The 24,472-nt window shown below is 30.2% G+C and overlaps 2 protein-coding genes across 9 annotated transcripts in view; one reads left to right on the top strand and one right to left on the bottom strand.

Moving 5' to 3' along the window:
* The window catches only part of LOC129786719 (glutamate-rich protein 2), an 871,459-nt gene that overhangs the window by 430,683 nt on the left and 416,304 nt on the right, over positions 1 to 24,472 (top strand). The window lies entirely within an intron of this gene.
* LOC129786658 (CREB-regulated transcription coactivator 1) overlaps positions 93 to 24,472 on the bottom strand; it is a 46,938-nt gene continuing 22,558 nt past the window's right edge. Inside the window, exons 2-15 of one of the 8 annotated variants that reach the window (XR_008750150.1) lie at positions 19,974 to 20,163; positions 19,603 to 19,763; positions 19,286 to 19,470; positions 17,410 to 17,560; positions 17,139 to 17,285; positions 16,642 to 16,689; positions 16,149 to 16,400; positions 15,891 to 16,039; positions 11,567 to 11,654; positions 7,983 to 8,042; positions 6,827 to 7,079; positions 6,168 to 6,212; positions 5,664 to 5,785; positions 4,569 to 4,652 (exon numbers count right to left, since the gene is read on the bottom strand). Coding sequence is in view for 4 of the 8 variants with exons in the window: in XM_055821808.1 (XP_055677783.1) it covers positions 4,507 to 4,652; positions 6,168 to 6,212; positions 6,827 to 7,079; positions 7,983 to 8,042; positions 11,567 to 11,654; positions 15,891 to 16,039; positions 16,149 to 16,400; positions 16,642 to 16,689; positions 17,139 to 17,285; positions 17,410 to 17,560; positions 19,286 to 19,470; positions 19,603 to 19,763; positions 19,974 to 20,163 (1,875 nt within the window). In the remaining 4 variants the exon portion in view is untranslated. Of the gene's footprint in view, positions 4,653 to 5,663; positions 5,786 to 6,167; positions 6,213 to 6,826; positions 7,080 to 7,982; positions 8,043 to 11,566; positions 11,655 to 15,890; positions 16,040 to 16,148; positions 16,401 to 16,641; positions 16,690 to 17,138; positions 17,286 to 17,409; positions 17,561 to 19,285; positions 19,471 to 19,602; positions 19,764 to 19,973; positions 20,164 to 24,472 lie in introns of all 8 variants that reach the window. The other 7 variants (XR_008750151.1, XR_008750152.1, XR_008750153.1 and 4 more) reach the window with 7 other exon arrangements.

Raw genomic sequence — 24,472 nt, 5'->3', positions numbered from 1 at the left:
ATTTTTGTAAAAAAAATCCAAAATGGCTCCAAATAGAGCATCTAAAAAATATTAAAACGAAAAAAAAAAATGAATGAAAAATAAAAGCCTCGTTTGAATATCGTTAAAATTTGATTTATTTACAAAATATGACAACAACTCATACATTCAGATTGAATTTTCTTATCTTTATGATTTTTTTCATTAATAATATTTATGTATAAGTAAACTTTTAAAATTTTTCTTCAACACTTCATTTTATAGTTTTATTTTCTTCATAAAATCGTCTCATTCACTTGTAAGTTTTTTTGTTGTTGTTTTTGTAATGTATGAAAGCAATTTGTGCGCACGTATTTTGAAAAGGAAAAGAATGAATTAATTTTCTTTTTAATAATTGCGTACCAATTTGTTTTTAATAATAATTAATGAATGCATTGAAAAATTGAAGATTTTCAAAATTTTTCTTTTAATATAAACTACTACTAAACCTTTTTTTTTAAATACCTCATCATACCTTTTTTTTCCTTAAAAAAATTATCTATTCGAATTAATTTTAAGTATCAAAAGGATTTTTTTTCGAAAGTTTTCTTTTCCTCTAACCTTTCTAATTCGCAGATTTTTTTTACCGAAAAATAAATGAAAATTTCTATGTTGGTTTTTTTCTTTCTTTAAAATTTAGCTACTTCATCGTTTAATTGACTCCATTCTGGCTATATAATTTCTTGTGCTTCATTTTGTGTGTCCTTTATGTTTCTTTTTTTTTTTGAATTTCTTCAGTGTAAAAGAATATTTTTTTAATCAAATAAAAATTTGTTGAAGAAAGAAAACACAAAAGGGCAAGTAAAAGGGTTAAATTTTCTTCTGCTTAGAGGGGTCTCTTTGCATAATTTTGGATTTTTGACGCATTCTTCTCATTTTTTTCTCCTTCTTTTTTTTTGTTAAGATTTAAGTTTCATTTCTTTACATGTACGATACACTAAGTAATTGATTTTATAAAAAACGTATTAAATGTACAATTTAATATAAATCAGTGGTATTTTTCTCAAATACATTATAAAGTTCTTTTTTTTCCTCGCTAAAGTTATTTCTCATATTTTTTTTCCTTTTTCTTTCTTCATGTAAAATATATATTATGTCATTTTGGCCGAATTGCGAATGCACTAAATATAAGAATATTTTTTATACACGATTTTCTCTTTTATTTTTCAAATTCCCTTGTTTAAAGTTTTTTAAAATTTTTCTTTAATGTTTTGTTATTTTTTAGTTTAAAACCTAAACCAAAAAAGGGGGTGAGAAAAGAAGTATTCTTATATTGATTCTTTTTTTTTTACTGAGAACATTACCTTTATACGTGAATGGTAGGTATTTAGCACTGTTACCGAGATCTAAGAGGAATTTGTATCATTCTTTTCTTTTTTTTATGTAAAGAAATCAAGGACAATTTGAAGTAATTAAAAAAGTTTTAAGTGTTCTAAAAGGTTTTAAAAAAAATGACCAACATTAGTTTTGAAAAGAAAAAGAAATGAAATTAGATCTTTTTTTTTTATTTAAAATTTCCCCGCTCTCTTCTGTCAATTTTAAAGCTTTGGCTGACGTCACTGACGTCTCCACATTCTACTAGATCTTCCTCAGGACATTAAAACTTAATATTTTTTCTTTTTATGAAGAACCAAAGAACTGTTCAAAGCATTGAAAATTTCAAATAAATAATTCAGGTTAAATAAGAATTTTAAAAAATGGCAATATCTATTAAAAAATTATTTAATAATGTTCTGAAGGTTTAAAAAACAAATTCTTAGGCCTTTTAACATGATTTTTAGGACATTTTTGGTGTCCTAAATGACGTTCGACTGAAATAAAGAAAGTATAAGCTTATTTTTAATAATTTCCTATTTCTTTTTTTTTTTTAAATTCTTTAACGAGAATATTCTAAATTCTGTTCAAATTAACTTTGCTCACAGATGTTCTACCCCGAAAGCTATATCGATAGCCAATTAGAACACATTACCCCAATTTTTTTAGCCAATTAGAGCACTTCTTTGCAGCACAGATTCTTCTTCTTATTTATTTAAATGTAAATTTAAAAAATAATTCGTGAAGTGTTTCGAATTCTGTTATGATCGTTAATTTGTTTATTCGAATTAATAGTTCTGAGCCCTTCTCAGCATAAAATCTTCCTTTAAAAAATAAAATAAAGTATTTTAACTAATGAATAATTTCAATTAAATAAAAAGAGAAGAATGATACAAATCCTTCGTTTTCTGTACGACTGAAAAATCTCGATGATATCTATAAACAAATATATAATATTATATTCTCTATATATTTATGAAAATGTACACCGTTGGCATAGAGAATGTTTATGATTTTTTTCATTAAGTTTTTTTCATTTAACCATTTACGATTGATCGATTTTTTTAAATATGTTTATTCACATGCATAGTATTTTTTTTGTAGAGAGTAGGGGTCTTAATTTTACATTTTTTGTTGCTTTTTTTCACTTTTCCGGGTAGCGCACATTTTTTTTATCTGAACAAACACCTCATCTATATAGTTTTTTTCTTAATATAGAATTCCATAACTTCATTATATTTTTTGTTTTTTTTTCTTGTAAATATACACTAACATTTTTTTTTAGTAATTTCGGTAAAATGTTTTTTTTTTCTTTTAAATTCTTTTTAATATGAATTTTTTAACAGCTTTTATGTAGTGTTCTTGAACAAACAGAACATTTAGATAACAACAATGTGCTCTATTGAAGGAGAATAGAAAGAAAATTATTAGAAGAAAAAAATATTTAATTAGTTAGAAAATAAAAAAAAGAAAATGGTCATGTTTATTGCAATTGAAGGGTTATAGAGAAGTCACGAAATAATGGGAATTTCGTGTTAACAAACATTGGTGCGAGAACGAAGTGTTTTGAGAGAAAATGATAGAGTTTTATCATTTTATCAGATGTAATTGTGAAGACTTGTTAACCGCCACGCTTATTTTCTTTTTTTTTTGTTTTTTTTAGCGAGGGGTGAGGCGCAATGATGAAGCCACTACACACGAATGAATTCTACAAAATTGTTGTTGAAAACTTTTTCGAATTTCATTAAATTCAGTCTTTAAATTGGTCGCACATTACAATGATTTTTTTCTATACAAGATTCCACAATTTTCTCATTTTGAATTTTTTTTTAAATATTTTTTGTTTAAAGAAAAAAAGTAAAGATCCAAAAAACTTCCAAAAAGGAATCTCTCTTCACAATTACATGCACAATAATTTCAGTTTTGTAAAGAAAAATTAAAGAGATTGGAAATATATTTTTGTTTTCTCATAAAAAAATTGTTTTCTTTTTGGGAAAAAGAAGTTCTTTTGCTCAAAATGGAGATTGATTATATAGATATTTTTTTGCAACAATACGAATGATTTTTTATTACATTTATTAAATTGTTTTGTTGTATTGAAGAAGGAGGGGAGGGAACGATTTGTTTTCTCTTAAAATTTCTCATTTGTTTTTTTCTCTTTGTTTTAGAAAGTGTAATAAGACAGAATTATTGTTTTCACACGACAAGATTATTAAAAAGGATTCATTTTTTTGTAATATTTTCATTTAATTTTTTTTTAAACATTTACGGGAATTTGTGTGCATCAAGTTTATACTATTTTTTTCATTAAAATGTGTGCATTTTGGTTTTAAAGGGTTTTTTTTTGAAATTCAAAAAGTCAAAAAAGTTCTTTGATATGGCACTCTTGTTAAGAGTTCAAAAAGTATATTTCAGAATGTTTTTTTTTTCTATCTTTTTGTTGAGAAAAATTGGGAAAATCCGGACTATTTTATTACCCAGAAAACACGTTTTTTCTTCTTTTTTTTCAGCAATTTATACTTCTATATTATCTCCATTAATGAAGTGGTCATAAATCTATTTAGAAAGAAACTTAAAATAGATAATTAAACCAAGATATGTTAAAAACTACAGGGTTTTTTATATACTTACATAGTACAAAAAATAGTTATACTATTTTTATTTCTTTTTCTTATTAAATTTACACATTTTTTTAAGAAACCTATAACAACCAAAAAAAAAATTTTTTTAAACTTTTATTTATATTTTTTTTTTCATTTTTTTTAATAATAAAAATTGCACAATATTTCTTACCTTCTTTTAATATACTTATACTTTATACTTCATAACAGTTAATTAAGATAAAACTCCCATCATCGTACGCAATGTCTTTGCCTTAGAAAATATTTCTTCATCTTTCTAAGTTTAAAAAAAAATAATAAAAAAGATCGTAATAAGAAAAAACTAAGGAACAAAATTATATAACTGATAGCTACTCAATGTTTTACATTTTTGAGAAATTTTTTTTATCATTCTTTTCGCATTTTCTTTTTTCTTTCTCTCTATATCACTTTAAGAATTTTTATCTCCTATCTCTTTCACTCACTGTCTCCAATGGTTCTATTTAGTGTTCTTTTGGATATCTCGCTGTGATTTTATTTCTCTGTTTTTTTTTTTCACTTTTTCATTTTGCTTTTAATGCAAATCTGATGTTCTAAAGTTTTCTTCTTCAGTTGGATCCGCAATGATTGTTGCACTTGGATTTGTGAGCATTTGAAAGCCAGCAACATCAATTGGCCCCAATTCCAACTCAAGCGGCATCAGTGGATCACCGAATAGGTCTTTGAAAATCAACCATTTAGGAGGCACAAAAGAAAATGGGAAATATGTTAGCAAAATGTTGCCATTGCTCCACTCAAAATAAGTTTTTTGTACTTCATTCTTAATACAAAAATCACCAAGGGGCGTGTAACTGCTGAATTTCTGAACGTTTAATTCCCGAATAAATTGTTATTCCGAATATTTTAAAGAAATTATTCTGATTTGAATTTTTAATTGATATTTTAAAACATAAAAATAATTTGTCAAGAATAATCGATGAAAGATTAGCATGAAAGTTTCATGCACTAAAAGGGCCAATAAAATACAATTATGACGTCATTGTTTACATTTTTGGGTAAATCTTCGCCGGATTTTACTAGCTGATCGCAATATAAAATAGCAAAATCTTTTTTTAATGATTCCTTTATTCTTTTCGTGATTCCCTGTAAAATCATGCGAATCCCGATTTTCTCCTTAACCATTGGAAGATTTTTGTGGCCACGGTGGCCAATGTAGTATTTTTATCATTAAAAATAAAATCTCTTTAACCCATCGAGATGGATTTGACATCAAATAACGAGAAGATCAAATACTTCAAGTTCGTCGAAAAGAAACTTTTGCGATGAATCAAAACGCCCCACAAGGAGGCATCGTGACACACATCCTCAGACAAAAAAGAATTAAAGATAATTTAATTTTTTTATTCTTCTCAAATAAAGCAAAAGAATTGTTTGAAAAAGTAACAGAATTATTTGAAGAAAAAGACCCAACATTGACCAATATTCTAAGTTTAAATCAGCGGGTATTAAAGAAAGCTTCAGTTACATGCCCCTTGGTGAAAAGTAATTAATATATATCTGCTTTATATTGAATCACATCCCATGCATATTTCTTTTAGCATTCTTCTGCATGAGATATCAATTCTAAAGCAATAGATTGGATTAAAAAAAAATTCTACTTTAGGAAAAGTGCATTGAAAAATTATATATAAAAAAATAATTAAAAAGAAAAAAGAAAATTAAAATGATTACCAAAAATAAAATTGTTAATTAAATGAGAAAATGTTTGCATCCGGAACATCCTGCATTCCATCATCATCCGCACTTAAGAGACACACTTTAATTGTACAGATATCTCTCCAGAAGACCTATTTCTTGTGGAAAGTCATATTACTTCCTTTAGCTTTCTTTCTTTTTATATCTTCTAACCATAATAATACATATAAAAATAATATTATTAACTTTAAAAAAAAAATAAATTACAAAAGAAAAGGAAAAATATTACAAAATTAGCAATTTTTTTGTATAAATGTATTAAAAGAAATAAAAATAAAAACCTTGCACCAAAGAAAGTTCATTGAATTGGAAGAAAAATAAAACAACAGGGTGGGAGGGAATGGTGTGGGTGGATGGGTAAAAATAGGAAAATATAAATTGCAAGAGAAGGAAACTTGAATATTAGAAAATTCAATTATGATAATACAATTTAGAGGTAAAAATACACAAATATCGTATTTCAGAAAATTTCAATGATACCTTCGTACTCACCCTTTGTAAACTCCGAACTCGCCGATGAAAAGTCTGCAATGTGAGGGGGTGGAAAGGAAAATCACATTATTACCAATAAATTTTCTCCCTCTCTCTCTTTATCTTTACACTACATACTAAGGATGAAAATTCAATGAAGAAGAATCAAAAAAGAAAAATGAAGCTTTTGAAATTTCATTGAGGCTGGTGGGATTCACACAAAACTCCATATTCCTTTGTGAAGGGAAGCTTTTTATTTTATCCTTCACACACATTTTTAATTTAGTTTTCTTGAGCTCAATTTGATGGTTTTTTCCTTTTAAATAAATTCAATAAGAAATATCTAAAAGTTCTTCTCTAAAGAATATAAATTTGAGAAGATCCCTTCAATGCAAAAGAAAGAATAAAATTAATTTATAAAAAAAAACAAAGCATCAAAGTTTGTTGAAAGTTCTTTGCAACTTGACTAGGGTAATGAAGCAAAGACTAAGAATCAATTATTTGTTTTTTATTTAAATGCGGCAAATCTAATTCTCAGATCTAATCAGAATTTTTCTTTTCCAACAAAGCTCAATAAAAAAAAATCAATCCCAACTATTCCAAGCAAATTGTGAATGAAATGAAAATGAGAAACAAAAAGGGGAAAGAAACAATTGAAATTTTCTCACCTGTAAATACAATTTCCGGAATACTTGTTGGGGTATTTGGTGTTTGGAGACTTGTTGCTTGCTGCTGCGACTGCCCCTGTGCTTGGGCCTGTTGCGGCGACGATGGGCTCAGTGGGTGAACATTTGAATTTGAATTCATTGACGTTACTATACTAGGATTGTTCGGTAAACTCGAAGACAAACTTGTTGTCTGCTGTTGATTCAGTGATCCCATATTTGTCGCATTGAAGTGCGTAAACGTCGAGTCATCAAACTACATTTAATTTGTTGTAAAGGTAAGAAAGAGAAGAAAAAAATCATGAGTTTCCTAAAGTTCAAATCGATACAATTTTCATCACTTTATTGGTTTCATTGTTCGGGAAAATTATCAAGGGGCAAACAAGTGGCTTGAGAATCAACCGCGAGTTATACAAATATCCGGAATATTTGTGAAATAATGCGAATTAATTTGAGCTTTACAATACAAAAGATTTTGAGTTAAAATGAATAACGAATCTTTAATAAATGTTTGGTATCACTACAAAAAAGTATTTTTAGGAAATTTTTTTAAATATTAAGGATCAGCGTTCAGTGTTCTAAGTAAAAAAAATGATAAATTTTCACGAATATTCCTGGATAAGATTCTTTTAAAATTCTGTCAGGCGCGTTCCAAATTCTAATTAAATCAAGGGAAAAAAAAGGGAAATTTTGCAAAAACGATGCGAATTTTTCCCTCTTTACGTTTTTAGATCAATTTTTCATCTAGAAGTTTTTTTTGATAATTCCGAGAAACAAAAAATTTGCATTGTTCCTGCTCTCGGAATATGCAAAAAAAATGTCAGGATCATTTCCAAGACATCCTGTAGGCGTCGAAATTAGTTATTTTCCGAGAATTGAGTATTTCGAAAACGATAAGTCTGACAAATTATACAAAAATAGTTTTGAGATCTAGGGAATATATTCCATTTAAATGCTTAAGAAGATTTATAAAGTCATAAGTAAGCTAGAGGAAAAGTCTAATGGTTTATAACCTAAAACGTTAATTAAAAAAAATTATCGGTTTGCCCCTTGGGAAGAATTTCTTAATATTTCCTTGCTCAATATTATTGTATCCAAATTCTTATTATATTTCTTTGTGATTTCATAAACTTCGATTGCATATAAGTAGAGAACTTACTTGATTGAAAGTTTGTGGATTTGGAGAATGGGGCACAAATTCGGCCACCGAATTGTCAACCTGCGGAAAGATTGAAAAGAAAATCATCATGAAGATCCTTCTAAACCAAACTCTTTAAATTTATTTTTTTTTACAATAAAATCTCATCTAACTTTACTAAGAAAAAAAATGAATTAAATATTTATATTTAGGTAAATTAAAAACTAATGGGAAAACACTAACAAGGGGAAATGAAAGGAAATTCAAATAAAAACCATTCGAGCAATTTATGGATAAAATCTTCTTGTACAGGCTCTATCGAAAGAGATGTAAGAAAAAAAAACTTTGTGCATGTATTTGCAGAGATGAAGGAAAAGAAAAAAAAAGTAAATAAATAAAAATGTAGTTAACTGAATATGATTAACCTTCAATTTATAAATGAAAATGAAATAGTTTTTCTTCATCAAACATCTAAATGATATTTATATGTATAAAAACTTAATTTACATGTGTGAGAAAAAGCATAAAACACTTCAATTAAAATAATAATAATAATATTTATAAACATATTGGCGATTCAATGCAAAAAATAATTATACAAGAAAACTCATTAACTTTTTTTCAACACATCATTGCACTTTTCAAGTCAATTTTGGAAGATTTTTTTTTGTCGTAGATATTGAATTTGTGTGTCTGTGTTGTTATTTCTTAATTTTAAAAAATCTCAAATACGAAAGAAATAAGAAGAATATAAGAGCAATTATATATAGAACTTATATATAAAAAGAGTTAGAAGAAAATCGCAATAAAAATCTTTTTTTATATATCAAAAATCTAATCTTTAATTTTTGGATTTTGCATTCACGAATTTGTCTTTTTTTTGGTTTTTTTTTCTCATCAGAAATTTATATATCCACCTGTACTTGAGCTGTCCACGTACAACCAGTTTCGACTAAACTTTGTACAAGGGTAGCCCAGTCCTTTTTGGCCGTTTTTTCGTTGATTTAAAGTGTGTGGCAGCAAAAGAGAAATAGACAAATATTACATTTTCACTAAAATTCCTCACAGCGCAAAAGCTCTTTTATTTTCTTTTACTCTCTCTCTCTCTCACTAGACAACAAAATATGTAATAACAAAAATTAAATTTATTCTTCAACCCCAAATTCTTTTTTGCATTGATAATCAAATTTAATAATTCCACGTGTATGAAAAATCAAGGTAAAAATTTGCAAGAAAAACCCTCCGTGTGATTTTTCCCAACAGGATATTCAATTTTTCACTTTGAATTTTCCCTCGTTCTGCACCCCTCAAAACGTGCGTATCTTTCGTCAATTTATTTTTAGAGTCCGTCTTAACCTTCATCCTGATTTTCTGTATAGCTCTTGAAACACCCTCCCCGCCCCAATTCCCTTCAAGACTCTTCAAAAATCTTTGATTGTCAAAAAAAGGTTAAACATTCACTCAAAGCGTCGATGAACCTTTCAATTTTCAATCAAAAAAGAAAAAAAAACTCTTTTAAAAAGAAAAACTTAATTTTCTCTTACAATTTATGTTAAAAAAAAACATAATGTAATATGTACATAACAGCGTGTATTACATAGAAAGCACCCTCCAAACAAACGTTATTTTATTTTCATACCCATGTGTCGCAATTACATCACCCTGTATCGTTAATTGAAAATACGTCTATGCACGAGAAAGCTTTCAAAAAAATAAATCTTTATACATTTTTTTCCTTCTTTTGGTTGTTCAATATGAAATGGCAGATTTTTGGATTACCTATTAAAATTCTTTCAAATGATTCTTAAAATTTCTTCTAGATGTTCTTCTAGTAATTTTAAAATTAAAATAGTGTAAGAATTGAAGCTAAACTTTCAAATAAAATCTAAGATAATAGATAAAGATTGTTCTGTTATCTTCGATTTTATTAAATGGTTTAACACGAATCCTCGCCCTTTTTTAATCACACAAAAAAACGGCTGAATCAAAGACAAATATTACTAGAAGAAAATCTATAAGAAAGGGAAAGATTCTTTTACAAATCTTTTCTTTTTTTCCCTTACAATTCGTCAGTTATAAGATTTTTGGTATTCTGAGAAAAATTTTATAAGATTTTGACATTTTATTTTTTTCTTTAAACCGATTTCAGAAAGAAAATTACTTTTCTAGGGCTCTTTAAAGTACTATCTGGTTCTTTTCTGGAACAACAAATTATTTGTTTTTCTTTTATAAAACGACAACAGAACTATTTAAAATCTTCATCTGTCAAAATCTTACAACAAACTTTGTTAGAAAAGAAAAGAAAAGATTTTTATCAGAATCTACCCAAAATTTTAAGAAGTATTTTGATTCTAATATTTATTTTTATTCTAATTTATTTTTATTTGCAATATTGCCTCAAAACAAAAAAAAAAGCTCTAGAGTTTAATTGAAACTTCACGTTAAAATTGTTACAAAATTAATTAAAATAAACGCAAAATATGAATAATTTGTTCGAATTTCTAAAGTAGCCATTTCATATTAATCAACCACCCTCTGCTCATGAGAGCAAGCCAAAAGGGAATCATCCCACACACCCTTTGCGCGACGCATATCATGTGCCCAACAAGGAGGAGAATTCTTAGAATTTCAAATTTAATATCCGCTCCATATTTAAATCAATGGCGAATAAAAAAGGAATACATTCTCATCAAAAATATATTCTCTTCTAAGAAGGAAAACATACATAAAAGAGAATATACATAATCTCTGTGTGTCGTCTCCTATACCCCAATGGGACATTGCAAATTTGACACTAATTCACAGTTGATTTAACACACTGTGTGATGATAAAAGTATCTCACATAAAAAAAAACATTGTTGAGGGAACACACCAAAAAAAATCACGATTGCTACCAATTCTCTGAGGGTAATGAATTCTCAATGGAAAATAACATTATTTTTTTTTAAACGTCGTTGGAAATGTGATTTTTTCTTTCTCTCACTCTCCCTTCTCTCCTCTCAAAACATTGTGGTACATACATATTTATGTATGATATAATAGCCAAAACATTTACAAGAAAATATAATGTTCTTATATGATTTGTCGGTTAATGTTTCTTGACTTTCACATAAAAATAAAAAGAGGAAAAAAACGAACGAAATAATGATAAGACGGGTAAATGACAATAAATTTGTCATTCTTGGGTGCGCTATATATTATTATTATTATTATTTACACAGAATATATACCAAAACAAAAAATGCATTTTCTCAATTTATTCTTGTTTTTTTTTCTTTTATCAAAAAGTTTCTTCATTTATATAATTATTTTTTTCTCACTAAAATAAAGGCTTTTTACGAGTCACAGTATGGAAAATTTATTTTTAACTTACCACCCCCTTTTTTTAAAGTCAGAGTTTATTAGACAATGAAGCGGAAATATATGGAAAAATAAATCGTGAAATCTCGAAATTTTGTCAAAATTAAATTAATATTTTTTTTTAATGTAAAACTTTCTCTACTAAATCCTCTCTGCTCTCTGAGCAAAAAAGATTTGTATGCAAATCTTTAAAATATAGAAAAATAAAATGAAAAGAAAATTTATGCAAAAATATGTTACTCACCAGTGAAAAAGATTCAAAATGCTGTTGGATGTTTTGCTGATTAACGTAGTAGATATCACTTGAATGATTATATGGTTCATATCCTTGTCTGTTGAGGAAACATTCAAAAACAGCAAAAAAAAGTAATTAATTTAATTGAAATTTTTCTTCGTCTCAAGTAAAAAGTTTCTTCTACGCACAGGCTCAAATTTTTTTCTTATGAAAAAAAAAATTATTAATGAAATTTAATTAGTCTGTTATAAATATTCCTCGAGCTCTTCGCCCCTTTTACGAAATATTATCAGCTGGTACTCAACAGTTTATTTCTCTTTCACATTACTTCTGCCCTTTTGCTTGCCCACGTAATACTTAATAATGTATATAAATATAAAGGAGGATCAAAAGGAATAATAAATTTATTTATTCATTCATCCTATTTGCAGGTTACTTATGCAAAATTTTATATGGAAATTTCTAACATTAAGTTTAAATATTTTATTTATTTATAAAGTCTAGCTTTTCTATTTTTTTATTTATTTAATTATATAAATCCTCATAAATTCAATCATATAAATTTAGGGAGAAGAGGGACATAAATTCAGTTGAAATTGTCAATTATTCTGTCAAATATCTTTCACTGAAGTACTTCAGTCAAACTGATGGTCTTTTAAACCAAATAAATTTGTGAATGAATTAACACAATCAATTTGTTTCTTAAGCATTTGGTGGAAGATATTTGACTGTTTTATTTAAAAAGAAAGAACATCGGCGAAAATGGAAAATTTTATTGAATAATGTCATCGTATTATCTTCAACTAACGAGGGCGTAGCCAGAACGAAATTTTTAAGGGAAGTTAAGTTTGGGAATGAAAATTTTATGCATGACATTGGTCTTTGTAAGCATGCCATTATTGTTTTAGATGCATGGCCCAACTTTTATATATTTGACCTAAGTTTTTTTTATGCATGACATTTTTTTAGGATGCATGACCTAAGTTTTTTTATGCATGACCTAAGTTTTTCATGTATAACCTTTTTTTTTTTTATTTATATAGAGGGACAACATGAAGTCTTCATGCTGCACAATTGTTAGATGGCACCACCAGCTCCCATTCGAATCGTCGCGGATACATTTTTAGGCGTCACGGATGCATTTTTAGCGTCTCGGATACATTTTTGGCATCACGGATACATTTTTAGGCGTCACGGATACAATTTTGATCGTTACGGATACATTTTTTGGCGTCACGGATGCATTTTTAGCGTCACGGATACAATTTGAGGCGTCACGGATACATTTTTAGCATCATGGATACATTTTTGGAGTCACGGATACATTTTTGGCGTCACGGATACATTTTTAGCGTCACGGATACATTTTTAGCGTCACGGATACATTTTTGGCATCACGGATACATTTTTTGGCGTCACGGATGCATTTTTAGCGTCACGGATACAATTTGAGGCGTCACGGATACATTTTTAGTGTCACGGATACATTTTTGGCATCACGGATACATTTTTAGCGTCACGGATACATTTTTAGCGTCACGGATACATTTTTGGCATCACGGATACATTTTTAGCGTCACGGATACATTTTTAGCGTCACGGATACATTTTTGGCATCACGGATACATTTTTTGGCGTCACGGATGCATTTTTAGCGTCACGGATACAATTTTTGGCATCACGGATACATTTTTGGCGTCACGGATACATTTTTAGCGTCACGGATACATTTTTGGCATCACGGATACATTTTTTGGCATCACGGATACATTTTTTGGCGTCACGGATGCATTTTTTGGCGTCACGGATGCATTTTTAGCGTCACGGATGCATTTTTGGCATCACGGATACATTTTTAGGCGTCACGGATACATTTTTTGGCGTCACGGATGCATCACGGATACATTTTTGGCGTCACGGATACATTTTTAGCGTCACGGATACATTTTTAGCATCACGGATACATTTTTAGCGTCACGGATACATTTTTAGCGTCACGGATACATTTTTGGCATCACGGATACATTTTTTGGCGTCACGGATGCATTTTTAGCGTCACGGATACAATTTTTGGCATCACGGATACATTTTTGGCGTCACGGATACATTTTTAGCGTCACGGATACATTTTTAGCGTCACGGATACATTTTTGGCATCACGGATACATTTTTAGCGTCACGGATACATTTTTGGCATCACGGATACATTTTTGGCATCACGGATACATTTTTTGGCGTCACGGATGCATTTTTTGGCGTCACGGATGCATTTTTAGCGTCACGGATACAATTTTTGGCATCACGGATACATTTTTGGCATCACGGATACATTTTTAGCGTCACGGATACATTTTTAGCGTCACGGATACATTTTTAGCGTCACGGATACATTTTTGGCATCACGGATACATTTTTAGCGTCACGGATACATTTTTAGCGTCACGGATACATTTTTGGCATCACGGATACATTTTTTGGCGTCACGGATGCATTTTTAGCGTCACGGATACAATTTTTGGCATCACGGATACATTTTTGGCGTCACGGATACATTTTTAGCGTCACGGATACATTTTTGGCATCACGGATACATTTTTTGGCGTCACGGATGCATTTTTTGGCGTCACGGATACATTTTTAGCGTCACGGATACATTTTTGGCATCACGGATACATTTTTAGCGTCACGGATACATTTTTAGCGTCACGGATACATTTTTGGCATCACGGATACATTTTTTGGCGTCACGGATGCATTTTTTAGCGTCACGGATACAATTTTTGGCGTCACGGATACATTTTTAGCGTCACGGATACATTTTTGGCATCACGGATACATTTTTTGGCGTCACGGATGCATTTTTTGGCGTCACGGATGCATTTTTAGCGTCACGGATACATTTTTGGCATCACGGATACATTTTTAGGCGTCACGGATACATTTTTTGGCGTCACGGATGCATCACGGATACATTTTTGGCGTCACGGATACATTTTTAGCGTCACGGATACATTTTTGGCATCACGGATACATTTTTAGCGTCACGGATACAATTTGAGGCGTCACGGATACATTTTTGGCATCACGGATACATTTTTGGCGTCACGGATACATTTTTAGCGTCACGGATACAATTTGAGGCGTCACGGATACATTTTTGGCATCACGGATACAATTTTGGCGTCACGGATACATTTTTAGCGTCACGGATACATTTTTAGCGTCACGGATACATTTTTAGCGTCACGGATACATTTTTGGCATCACGGATACATTTTTAGCGTCACGGATACATTTTTAGCGTCACGGATACATTTTTGGCGTCACGGATGCATTTTTAGCGTCACGGATACAATTTGAGGCGTCACGGATACATTTTTGGCGTCACGGATACATTTTTAGCGTCACGGATACATTTTTAGCGTCTCGGATACATTTTTAGCGTCTCGGATACATTTTTTGGCGTCACGGATACATTTTTGGCATCACGGATACATTTTTGGCATCACGGATACATTTTTTGGCGTCACGATGAGGGGGTTTTGACCCCCAAAACTCACCCCTGGTTACGCCACTATCTGATTCGCGTTTTTGAGTATTTTAATTAGATTTTTATCCTATCATTTTCCCCCATAAAATCGGTTATATTGACTTTTAAGATTCTGTTAAAATTTCTGTTCGTTAATCACGTTAATCATTTCAGCGATTTTAACCAAAAATAATTTTTAAGACTGTTTCACTTTTTCCAGCCGTGTAAACTTCTTTGATTGTTTTTACTATTTTTTTACGTCTCGAGTAAAATAATCAATTACCGCGTATTATCAGCACAGAATATGTTAAAAAATGTTTTTTAATCCATCATTCAGTTGAATCTTCTCAATTTTTTCTTTTGCAAAAAAATTCCTTCAGGTTCATTAACAAACTATCAATATTGTCTAGTTATTAATTATCTAACAGAGATATAAACAACATTCATTGCCCTTCAGTACCCTTCACAACTGACCTTATTTAATTATTGAGAAAAAAAATTGTAACAAGTTGAAAATTCTTCTTGTAACAAGTGTTTGGTACGCGGAAACGTGAGCTTGCAAAACTTGCTTCATTCCAATACATTACTAGTTGTAAACAATATAAAGTATTTTTTGAATAAATATGAAGAGCTCTTGCCTTGCTCTATCGTAGTTGATTTGAAAAATCAACATGTGCTTCTGTTGTTGGTGGAAACTAGCATATCCAGTTATGCGGATTTATTATACATAGTTTTTTTTGCATAAATTATCATGCTAAGAAGATAAAAAAAATATGTAGGTACAATCAATTAATTTCCACTTACCCATTGTTGCTCATTGTGGACGGTGCCGGACTGCATGGTGCACTCGGATTGGAGTCTCCACTGTTGAGGGATCCAATTAAATTTGGACTAGACCCCGGACTTGGTCTACACTGTGGACTCCGATACCCCGAGAGATTCGATTGTTGAATCTAAAGGTTTTTTTTGGGTGGAATTTTTCAAGAGTTTTCAATGAATTTTTTCAAGTTCAAGTTCTTCAGGATTTTTCTGGAGGAGGGATTAAAAAAAGGATTAACTCACCGATCCTAGATTACTTAAATTCCCATGAGAGCCGTGTAATGTACTACTAACAAGTGAACTCTGTTGTGCCTGATTCTGCTGCGGCGTCGGCGATTGGGATTGCACCAGCGGCTGGGGCGATTGCTGCTGCTGCGGGTACTGCTGTGGATGGCAATTGATAAACGACTGCTGCGGCGACTGTTGTGATTGTTGCTGCTGCGACACCGGAGGGCCCCCTTGAGAGGGTTGAAAGGAATTCTCTAATGTCAGTCCCTGAAATGAAAATTAAATTTTCCACGAAATTTTTTCAATTTATTTCCTTTCTTTTTCTTTCTTTCTTCTGTCAACTCATCTTCATCTCTTCAAAGCAGCGAGCGCATTAAAAATTTACCTACAAAGCATTTAAATGATTTTTTTTAAGGAGGTGAATTTTGAAAGGATAATGTTAGTGGATTTTTTTCTGTGCATTAAACGTGAAATGGGATAAAATTAAAAAAAAAAACATCTTTTATACCTTATTCATGTGCAGATAACTATTGCTACCAGGAACAGATAAAAATTGCTGTAACAAATAAAATAACAAACGAAACATTCAGCAGGCAGTAAAAGAAAAAATAAAAAAAAATCAAAATAACGATTAAAAAAGAAAAAAACTAAAAATAGCCACAATTTGCGACAAAAATCTCCAATTTTTTTTCTTCGTTTTTTTTATTACTTCAAAAGGAAAAGTGAGTAACAATTGGTGCAAATTAGATAAATATATAAATATTTACACACATTTTAACAGGGAGTGTGGGAGGTGGTAGTATATATCAAATAATAATAAAGAAAAAAAAACGTTGGCAATCACGCAAATGAAATTAAATTTGTGGGAAAAGAGCAAAAAAAATGGGAAATTGAGTTATTTTGAAGATATTTTGTTACAATAAAAAAGGAGACGTGAGTAAATCATTAAATGCAAAAAAGATTATGTACCTACATATATATAAAAAAAAATCTTTTTATACAAACCTGACTAGCATTTTGTTGTGAATGTGTCGGACTGAACGTTGTATTATCACCCGGCGAATTTGTCGGTGAATAATGAAATCTGGCACCCGGGTGTCTGACTGGCATAGATGTTGGAGATAACGTTGTAGGGGACGCCGTTACGGGGCTCTGATTTTTCCACACAAAAACCACACAGAAAAAAAAGGAAAACCATTGAAAATTTTCAAGCATTTAAAATTAATTTTTAATGGATTTAAACTATTTAAATAAAAATCTTTGAAAAAAAACTCACCGAACTGTACGGACTGCTCGAGTGATCATGTTCTTGATCAATTGGCGTATGTAGGGGCGATGGGAAATGTACAGATGTTAAGTCCGGCAGAGATCCTGTATTATTTCCTATTGGTATTTGTATTGAATTATCATGAGCACTGGGATGAATACTAGAAAAGAAAACGAAAGAACCCAACATTTATTTCCACCAAACATACTTTCTTATGCTGTGAAAAGCTCATGAAATTAATCTGAAAATGTATGTGATGTAGCATAAATCATTTTTGGGCGCCTTTCAAGCAATGTAATTCAATAAAATATTTTAATTAATTGTGATATTTCTTTTAAAATAAAAGAGATTCTTTTTAAAAGAAGGAAATTTTGAGGAAACATTAGCGTGGCCACGGAAGGTATTTAGGTGTTTAAGGACCCTAGAGTTTCATATATTGTAAGTTATTTATATAGAGATCAGAGATAATTATTTCCACCAAGCTAAATACTTACAAGAAAAAATTCGAAAGGAAATACTTAACTAAAAATAAAATTAAAAAATAATTTTAAAATTTTCTAAAGATCTAAATAAATTATTTCTAGAATAGAAATTCTTTGAAAAAAAAATTCAAAAGAGATTTTCAAACGATAAAGAGATGAACGTGAATTATTGCTAAAATAATAATAAAAAAAACATTAAAAAATAAGAAACTGAAATTAGAGAATTAGGAGTCATATTGGGCATATAAACACTTCTTTTTAAAGATAAAATGAGAGGTAAAGGAGCAGAAGACTAAAAACAACTAAATTCAAGCCTAAAAAGTAACTAAAATTAAATCTTGAAAAAAAAACTAAATTTAAGCTTCAAAAACATTTAATTAAAGCCTTAAAGAAAAGTAAGACCTAAAAAATACTAAAAATAAATCCTAAAATGTACTAAATGCAAGTAGAAAATAATTATTCGGTTTTTGACCTAAAAAGATTCAGATTGAGAAGCAAAATTTTAAAAAGGACTAATTCCAGCATAAAAAAGTTATTTGGCAAGGGGCGTGTTATAACTGAATAAAAATAATCAATTATTAGCCAATATAAAGTATTAATATTCGACAGATACACACCCCTTGATGAATTAAACGTTAGAACTGTCAATCGTTAGAATTGCAAAAAACAAATGATCAAGAACATGCTTAATGAAACATAAAATTCTTTGCATAGATTTCTTGCCAAACTTCTGTGAGAGAATTTTTTTTAATTTTATCTCAAAAATCCCTTTTCTGCTTACTCCATACTTTAAATAAACATAACTCAAGTTTATGCTTTTTTGCAAACTAATTTAATAAGAAAATAACGAAGATAAAACTCTGTACGTTCTACGTGCCATTTAGTTCCATTTTAAATCACAATTAACTTCTCCCACAAGAAAATAAAGTAAAATAGAATTGTTCTAAAAGGTTGATTTTCTTATAAATAGTTTAATGAAAAATTACGAGCTTTACTGCTTCTGAAGAATGCGCTGAAAGATCTCTATCTCATTACACCTCTAATCATTATAATGTCGATTCTCCGAGCGCACTATATTTCTCTCAGCGCTACCTTATAGGATAGCACGGTGGGATTTTCTATATTAGCTTAATCGTTCAATTGATTAGAATCGTGCAAACAATGAGCAATTTATGGAATTTATATACCTTGGAATGATTCTTTTATTTTTTTTCTTTTAAAGAAGAAGAAACTCTCAATGATTTTTTTTGTGGAAAATTCATTCATTCAAAAGAAAAAAAAGCTCCCAAAGTGGGATTTATTGATGCACTTTGGTTTGGGAGGCGCCCAATTTTGAGATGTTGTGGAAAAGTGTGAGAGAACTGGGGGAAAAAAGAAGAGAATGAGAAGAAGTAACCACATACTTTATTCCTGGCAAGCGACCACACGATGATCTCGGTCGACCCTCCGATGAACCAAGTCCAAAACTATTTTGTTGGCTGTTGAATATTTTCGAGTCAATGTGGTGGATATTGGTAAGTTTCTTCTGTGCCGTTGGACTTAGCGACAGCGGCGAATGCGACGCATACTGATGATGGTACGGATGATCCTGAATTTAATATTTTTTTCAAGGGTCACAGAACAATGCAAAAATTGAGAATTTTGTTGTGAAATCATCACGAGATTTTTTTTCTTTCAGCCAAAGAAATGATAAAATTAAATTTCTTATCAAACCACTTACTTGTGCTTGTGTCAAACTTTGATGTATCGCTGAATCGGAACTAGTCCGTCGCCAACTGGAATCACTGGGTGGACTAAGATATGCAATATTGTTACTATAAGGCGATGTATCAATCTTCCGGTCAGCCGGTCTTCGCATCGGTCCAACGCCCACATTTCGTACTGATAGAGGAAAAAATAAAAATTAACAACACACAAACCCATTAAGCATGCACTTAGCTTTAGCCGCTCTAAACCTCTCATACATAATCTAGCTATATACATACATAATCTCCTATCTCTCTCTATATTTTTTTTCGCACGCACGTGAGTTTGTAAAAATTTTTGGGCATGACTTTGCAAAAAAAGAAAAACAGAAAAAGAAAAACTTACCTCGAGAAACATGATGGGTGGTTTGATTCGATGAAGCACAGGTAGAATTATTGTTACTACTGGCACCTGTTCCGCCACCACCGCCGCCACTACTACCACTTGCTGTCCCGCCACCCTTAAAATTGGTACCGTCCATCATTGTTGTGTGATTCATCCCCAGTCCAAATTGTGCCAACGTCGCTTCGTCCGGCTTTAAACAGAGAGAAAGAGAGAAAATGAAGATGAATCAATATTAATTTTGCACCATCCCTCTCCCCCAAAATAATGGCTCATAAAGTTTCAATAATTTCACAAAATAATATCAATTTATCTATTTACAGAGAAAAATAAAACATTAACATTGTGGGTTGAAAACTTTCACAGAATACAAAACCATAGGGAGGAGGAAATATATTCTCTAAATATATAATTTTTATGGGTCAACTTTGCATAATCATAGAAAAAACATATAAAAATAGTCATCAGTAAATGTGCTAAAATAAAATAAAGAGATAAGAATTGAAATAAATTTGGGAATTTCATACCAAAGATAGAGTTTCTATAACACATATAATTCTTTGCTAATCTCTTCTACACAAATTGTGGATTTTGTGTGACAATAAAAAGAAACTAGAATAGATTTTTCTTAAAATGTTCTAGAAAGTATTTTTCTATTATTTAATGCTGGATGAATTTTCTTTTGAATTAATTTTTTCTGCTCTGGAAATCAGTTCTTTCTTTACAATTTAGTCGTTTAATAAAATTTGATCTCGATCAAAGAAAATTATTTGATCGGTTAAACTGTTATCTACGTAAGATTTAGAACTCTTTAAATAAAATTAAATTCTAACTTAAAAAAACATTTCTCAAATCTTAAAAAAAATCTTCTGTTTACAATTTTTCCCATTTTTAACGTGGTTGAATTAAGACCTCGAAAGGTCCGCTTAGAATGGGAAAGATGGTCAATATTCTTGAATTTTTAAATTCCATTTAATGCCTCTATTACTCCCATAATTTTCTAAGTTTAAAGTCAAGACAAGACCTTAAGAGGTCCAAATTGAACCACGTTCCCTTACAAATTTTAGCACCTCTTCTGACTCAATTCTAGCAACAAAAGCCCCTCTCTATAATTTTGTATGCAAAAGTTCTATTAAAAATTAAAGAAATTCCTTCATTAAACATCAGTTTATTAATTTTGAGCATAAAACCAATCACTTATTTAATAAATTAGAGCAAAAATCACACTAATAGTGGCATAAACACAAGTTTAAGAAGATGATGGGGGATAAAACGAGAGAACTATTGCAATGCCTACGAGCTCATCAATTTTGAAGCTTTCAAACAAATAAATCCAACAGACTTTTCATCAAAGTTGACGAACAGTGTAGCATAAATTTTTGCTGACTATAGGCGAAATATTTAGATCTTCCTCTTCTTGTTCAACTTCTTCTTCGCATATAAATGTATGTATTTTTTTGCTCCTCCTCATTATAACCCAAAAATCAGTGCGTTGTGTATACAGCATCGGGGGGATTTTAGAATAAACTTTTTGTATCAACAGATCGCTTCAAACTCTCCTATAACGAGCCCGCGGGGATGATGAATTTGAAGATTGTTTTTGGAATGTGTGTAATGCTATATGGTGCAGCATGCGCATATAATCTCAAATATAATGCTGAAACATCATTGTACTTCTTCCTCTAATTATAGACACACAAATTCATGGTAAAAGTACGAGAAACAAGTCAATTTTACACACAAACTTTTAACCATACAAACACAACCGCGAGAAACCCCCCTTTGAGTTTTTGAAGAAAATTCTGTTAATATTGGAGTGAAATAGGAAGAACAAAAAAAAAACAACATGCTAAAGTAAAACATTCCAAACTTACACACCGCGCGCGCGTTCATATTCACTACAAAAGCATAAAATTATCCCAACATTTATACACGCATAAATCTCACAAATGCGATAGCCTAAACATCAAGAAAGTATTAATGGTTTCTCTGAAAAGTTCATTCTTTTTCTTTTATCCCAAAAAACTCAATTTTTTTTTAAAAAGAAGAAAATTGTGAGAAAATATAGGATAAAATTATATATATTTGAGGAAGAAAAAACGATACAACTAAGACAAACTATATTTAAACCATGTCGTGTCTATTTAGCTCTTTGTTCACACACAAGAAAAGGAAAGAAGAACAAAAAAAAAGCTTCCGAGACAGAATAGTTAAAATTTCCACGCAATCTCTCACTTTCATTCATACCCCGTGACTATGATGTAGTGCATGTTGGACGTGCGGGGCACTTAAAGTATAGACATACACAATTTTCCACCATCCAGCTAAGAAAATCAATAAATTAGGGAAGGATGAGTCAAAAATAGGAAATGAAAAATGAATTGTCATCCCTTTAATTTTTTTTCCTAACCTTCTTTTTCTCTCTCTCACTCCTATAATTGATATCACATCGATTTTATCAGAGCATTACTTTTGATATATGTATCAAATACATATTTCTCAATTCACAACATTGTACTGCGAATCTCTTAATCTCCCAAAATTGCCATAAAGTCAAAGAAAAAAAAAAGTTTGGTAATAATTTTATTTACAGCCCATATACCACATATAGGTTCAATAAAAAAAGAGGTGATATGGTACCTTGAAAATTCGTTTTTGACTAATGCATTATATACTAGACATCATACACATATACATGTAATATGCTGTTTGTACATATCAGTGGGTGGTGCAAAAGTTTTCAGCTTTTTTAGAGGGTTTTTGAGTGTTAAAAACCATTAAGAACTTTAGACAGTTTAAGGTATATTTAAGAGATAAAAAGAAATTTCTTTTAGGTTATAAATTAGATGAAATCATTTAAGAGAGAAGGATTTCTTGATTGGGAATTCATCAAGAAAATGTTTTTGAAACAGAAAACGTTAGAAAAATAAGCTGATTCGGTAAGATAAAAACGTCAATCATTAGAATAAAAACGTCAATCATTAGGATAGAAATGTCAATCGTTAAGTTAGAAACGTCAATTGTTAAGTTAGGAACGTCAATCGTTAAGATATAAACGTCAATCATTATAGGGTAGAATCGTCAATCTTGTAATAAGTTAGCGACTGTGTTCACAATCGTCAATCGTTCAAATGAATGGAAAGAAATGTCAAACGTTAAAATTAGCCAAAAGAAATTGTCAAAAACCGCTGTTATTCTTAATCTTCACAAAGTCTTGCTCCTAACTCATTCTTCTTAATCCAATATTGCTTTAATTAATTTTTTTTTAGCTAATTAACAAAAAACTGTCAGTTTTCAATTTTCTCTCTTCCACTAAAGTTAAAGCCGAAAACTTTTGAACAACCCCCCTGTTGAAATATCAACATATATGAGCAGTTATCACAGATAGACCTCCAAAAAAAAATTAACCGAGTATATCAACACGTTGTATTTGAAGGAAGTGTCACCATTTAATAGTGTAGTAGTATGTCAGAGAAAAATACACATCGAATTATCTCGAAACAACATAATCCATTAATTTTTATCATCGAAGCACAGCAGTAAATTTTATCAATAACTCCAAAAGAAATTTGTCTCAATAGGACATGCTTTTATTTATTTTTTTGTGCTTTTCTCAAAGCCCACAAAAACACCCGAAAAGCTTTTTTTTTCGGAGGAAGAAAAACACATAGAATGGAAAATATTTCTTCTTCCTATATTTTTTTTCTAAATATTATGTACAAAGTTTGACAAAAGATTCGGCAGTAAATGCGGCTTTTGAGGCTTTTACTCAACCCCATCTAAAAAGTCATTGAAAACAAGCAAAGATAAGGTTTATGTTTTGGATTTATTTGTAAGTTATAAAGTCGTTTGAAGTATTAAAAAAGGCATATCAATATGATTGCGAAAAGACGATAAGAGAAATGGATTTTGATATCCATAAAATTTTGAACATTGTGCTGTAATTATTAACCTATCAATAATTTGACTTACGAATCAATGGAAAATGATAAATTTTTCGTCAGAGATATATTTAAGAAGATGAAGTATAGATAGCGAAAATTAGGGCAGATTTGGAATTGGAATTATTTAGCCAAGTGGCAATATTTTCTCTTTATTGCTTCAGTTCTTATGTTAATTTTCAAAAAAATTCTCATTCATTTGTAGAACTTTCAGGTCTCATTCTTAGTAACTTTTCGTTCTGATACAAAACTAAAAGCTAATTGAAAATATTATTGGATTGTCCAATATTAATCCGGATTTCTAACCTAACATTTTTAACATTATACTCAATGGGGATGAATGAGACACAAAATCAAAATTGTACTGAATTTATATGAATACCTTTGGTTAGAAATCCGTGTAAATATTGGATAAACCAATACATTCAAAAACTTTCATGAAAAACCAACAAAATTACCCCAATCTACACTACAAAATTTTTTTTAACATGAAGTAAATGTGTCATCTATAAATAAATTATTTTGAATGAATAAAAAATAGATTTTGAACCATTTAGAATT

Source organism: Lutzomyia longipalpis, chromosome 1, assembly GCF_024334085.1.
Source record: "Lutzomyia longipalpis isolate SR_M1_2022 chromosome 1, ASM2433408v1".
Lineage (NCBI taxonomy): Eukaryota > Metazoa > Arthropoda > Insecta > Diptera > Psychodidae > Lutzomyia > Lutzomyia longipalpis.
This window is presented reverse-complemented; position numbering and strand designations above follow the sequence as displayed.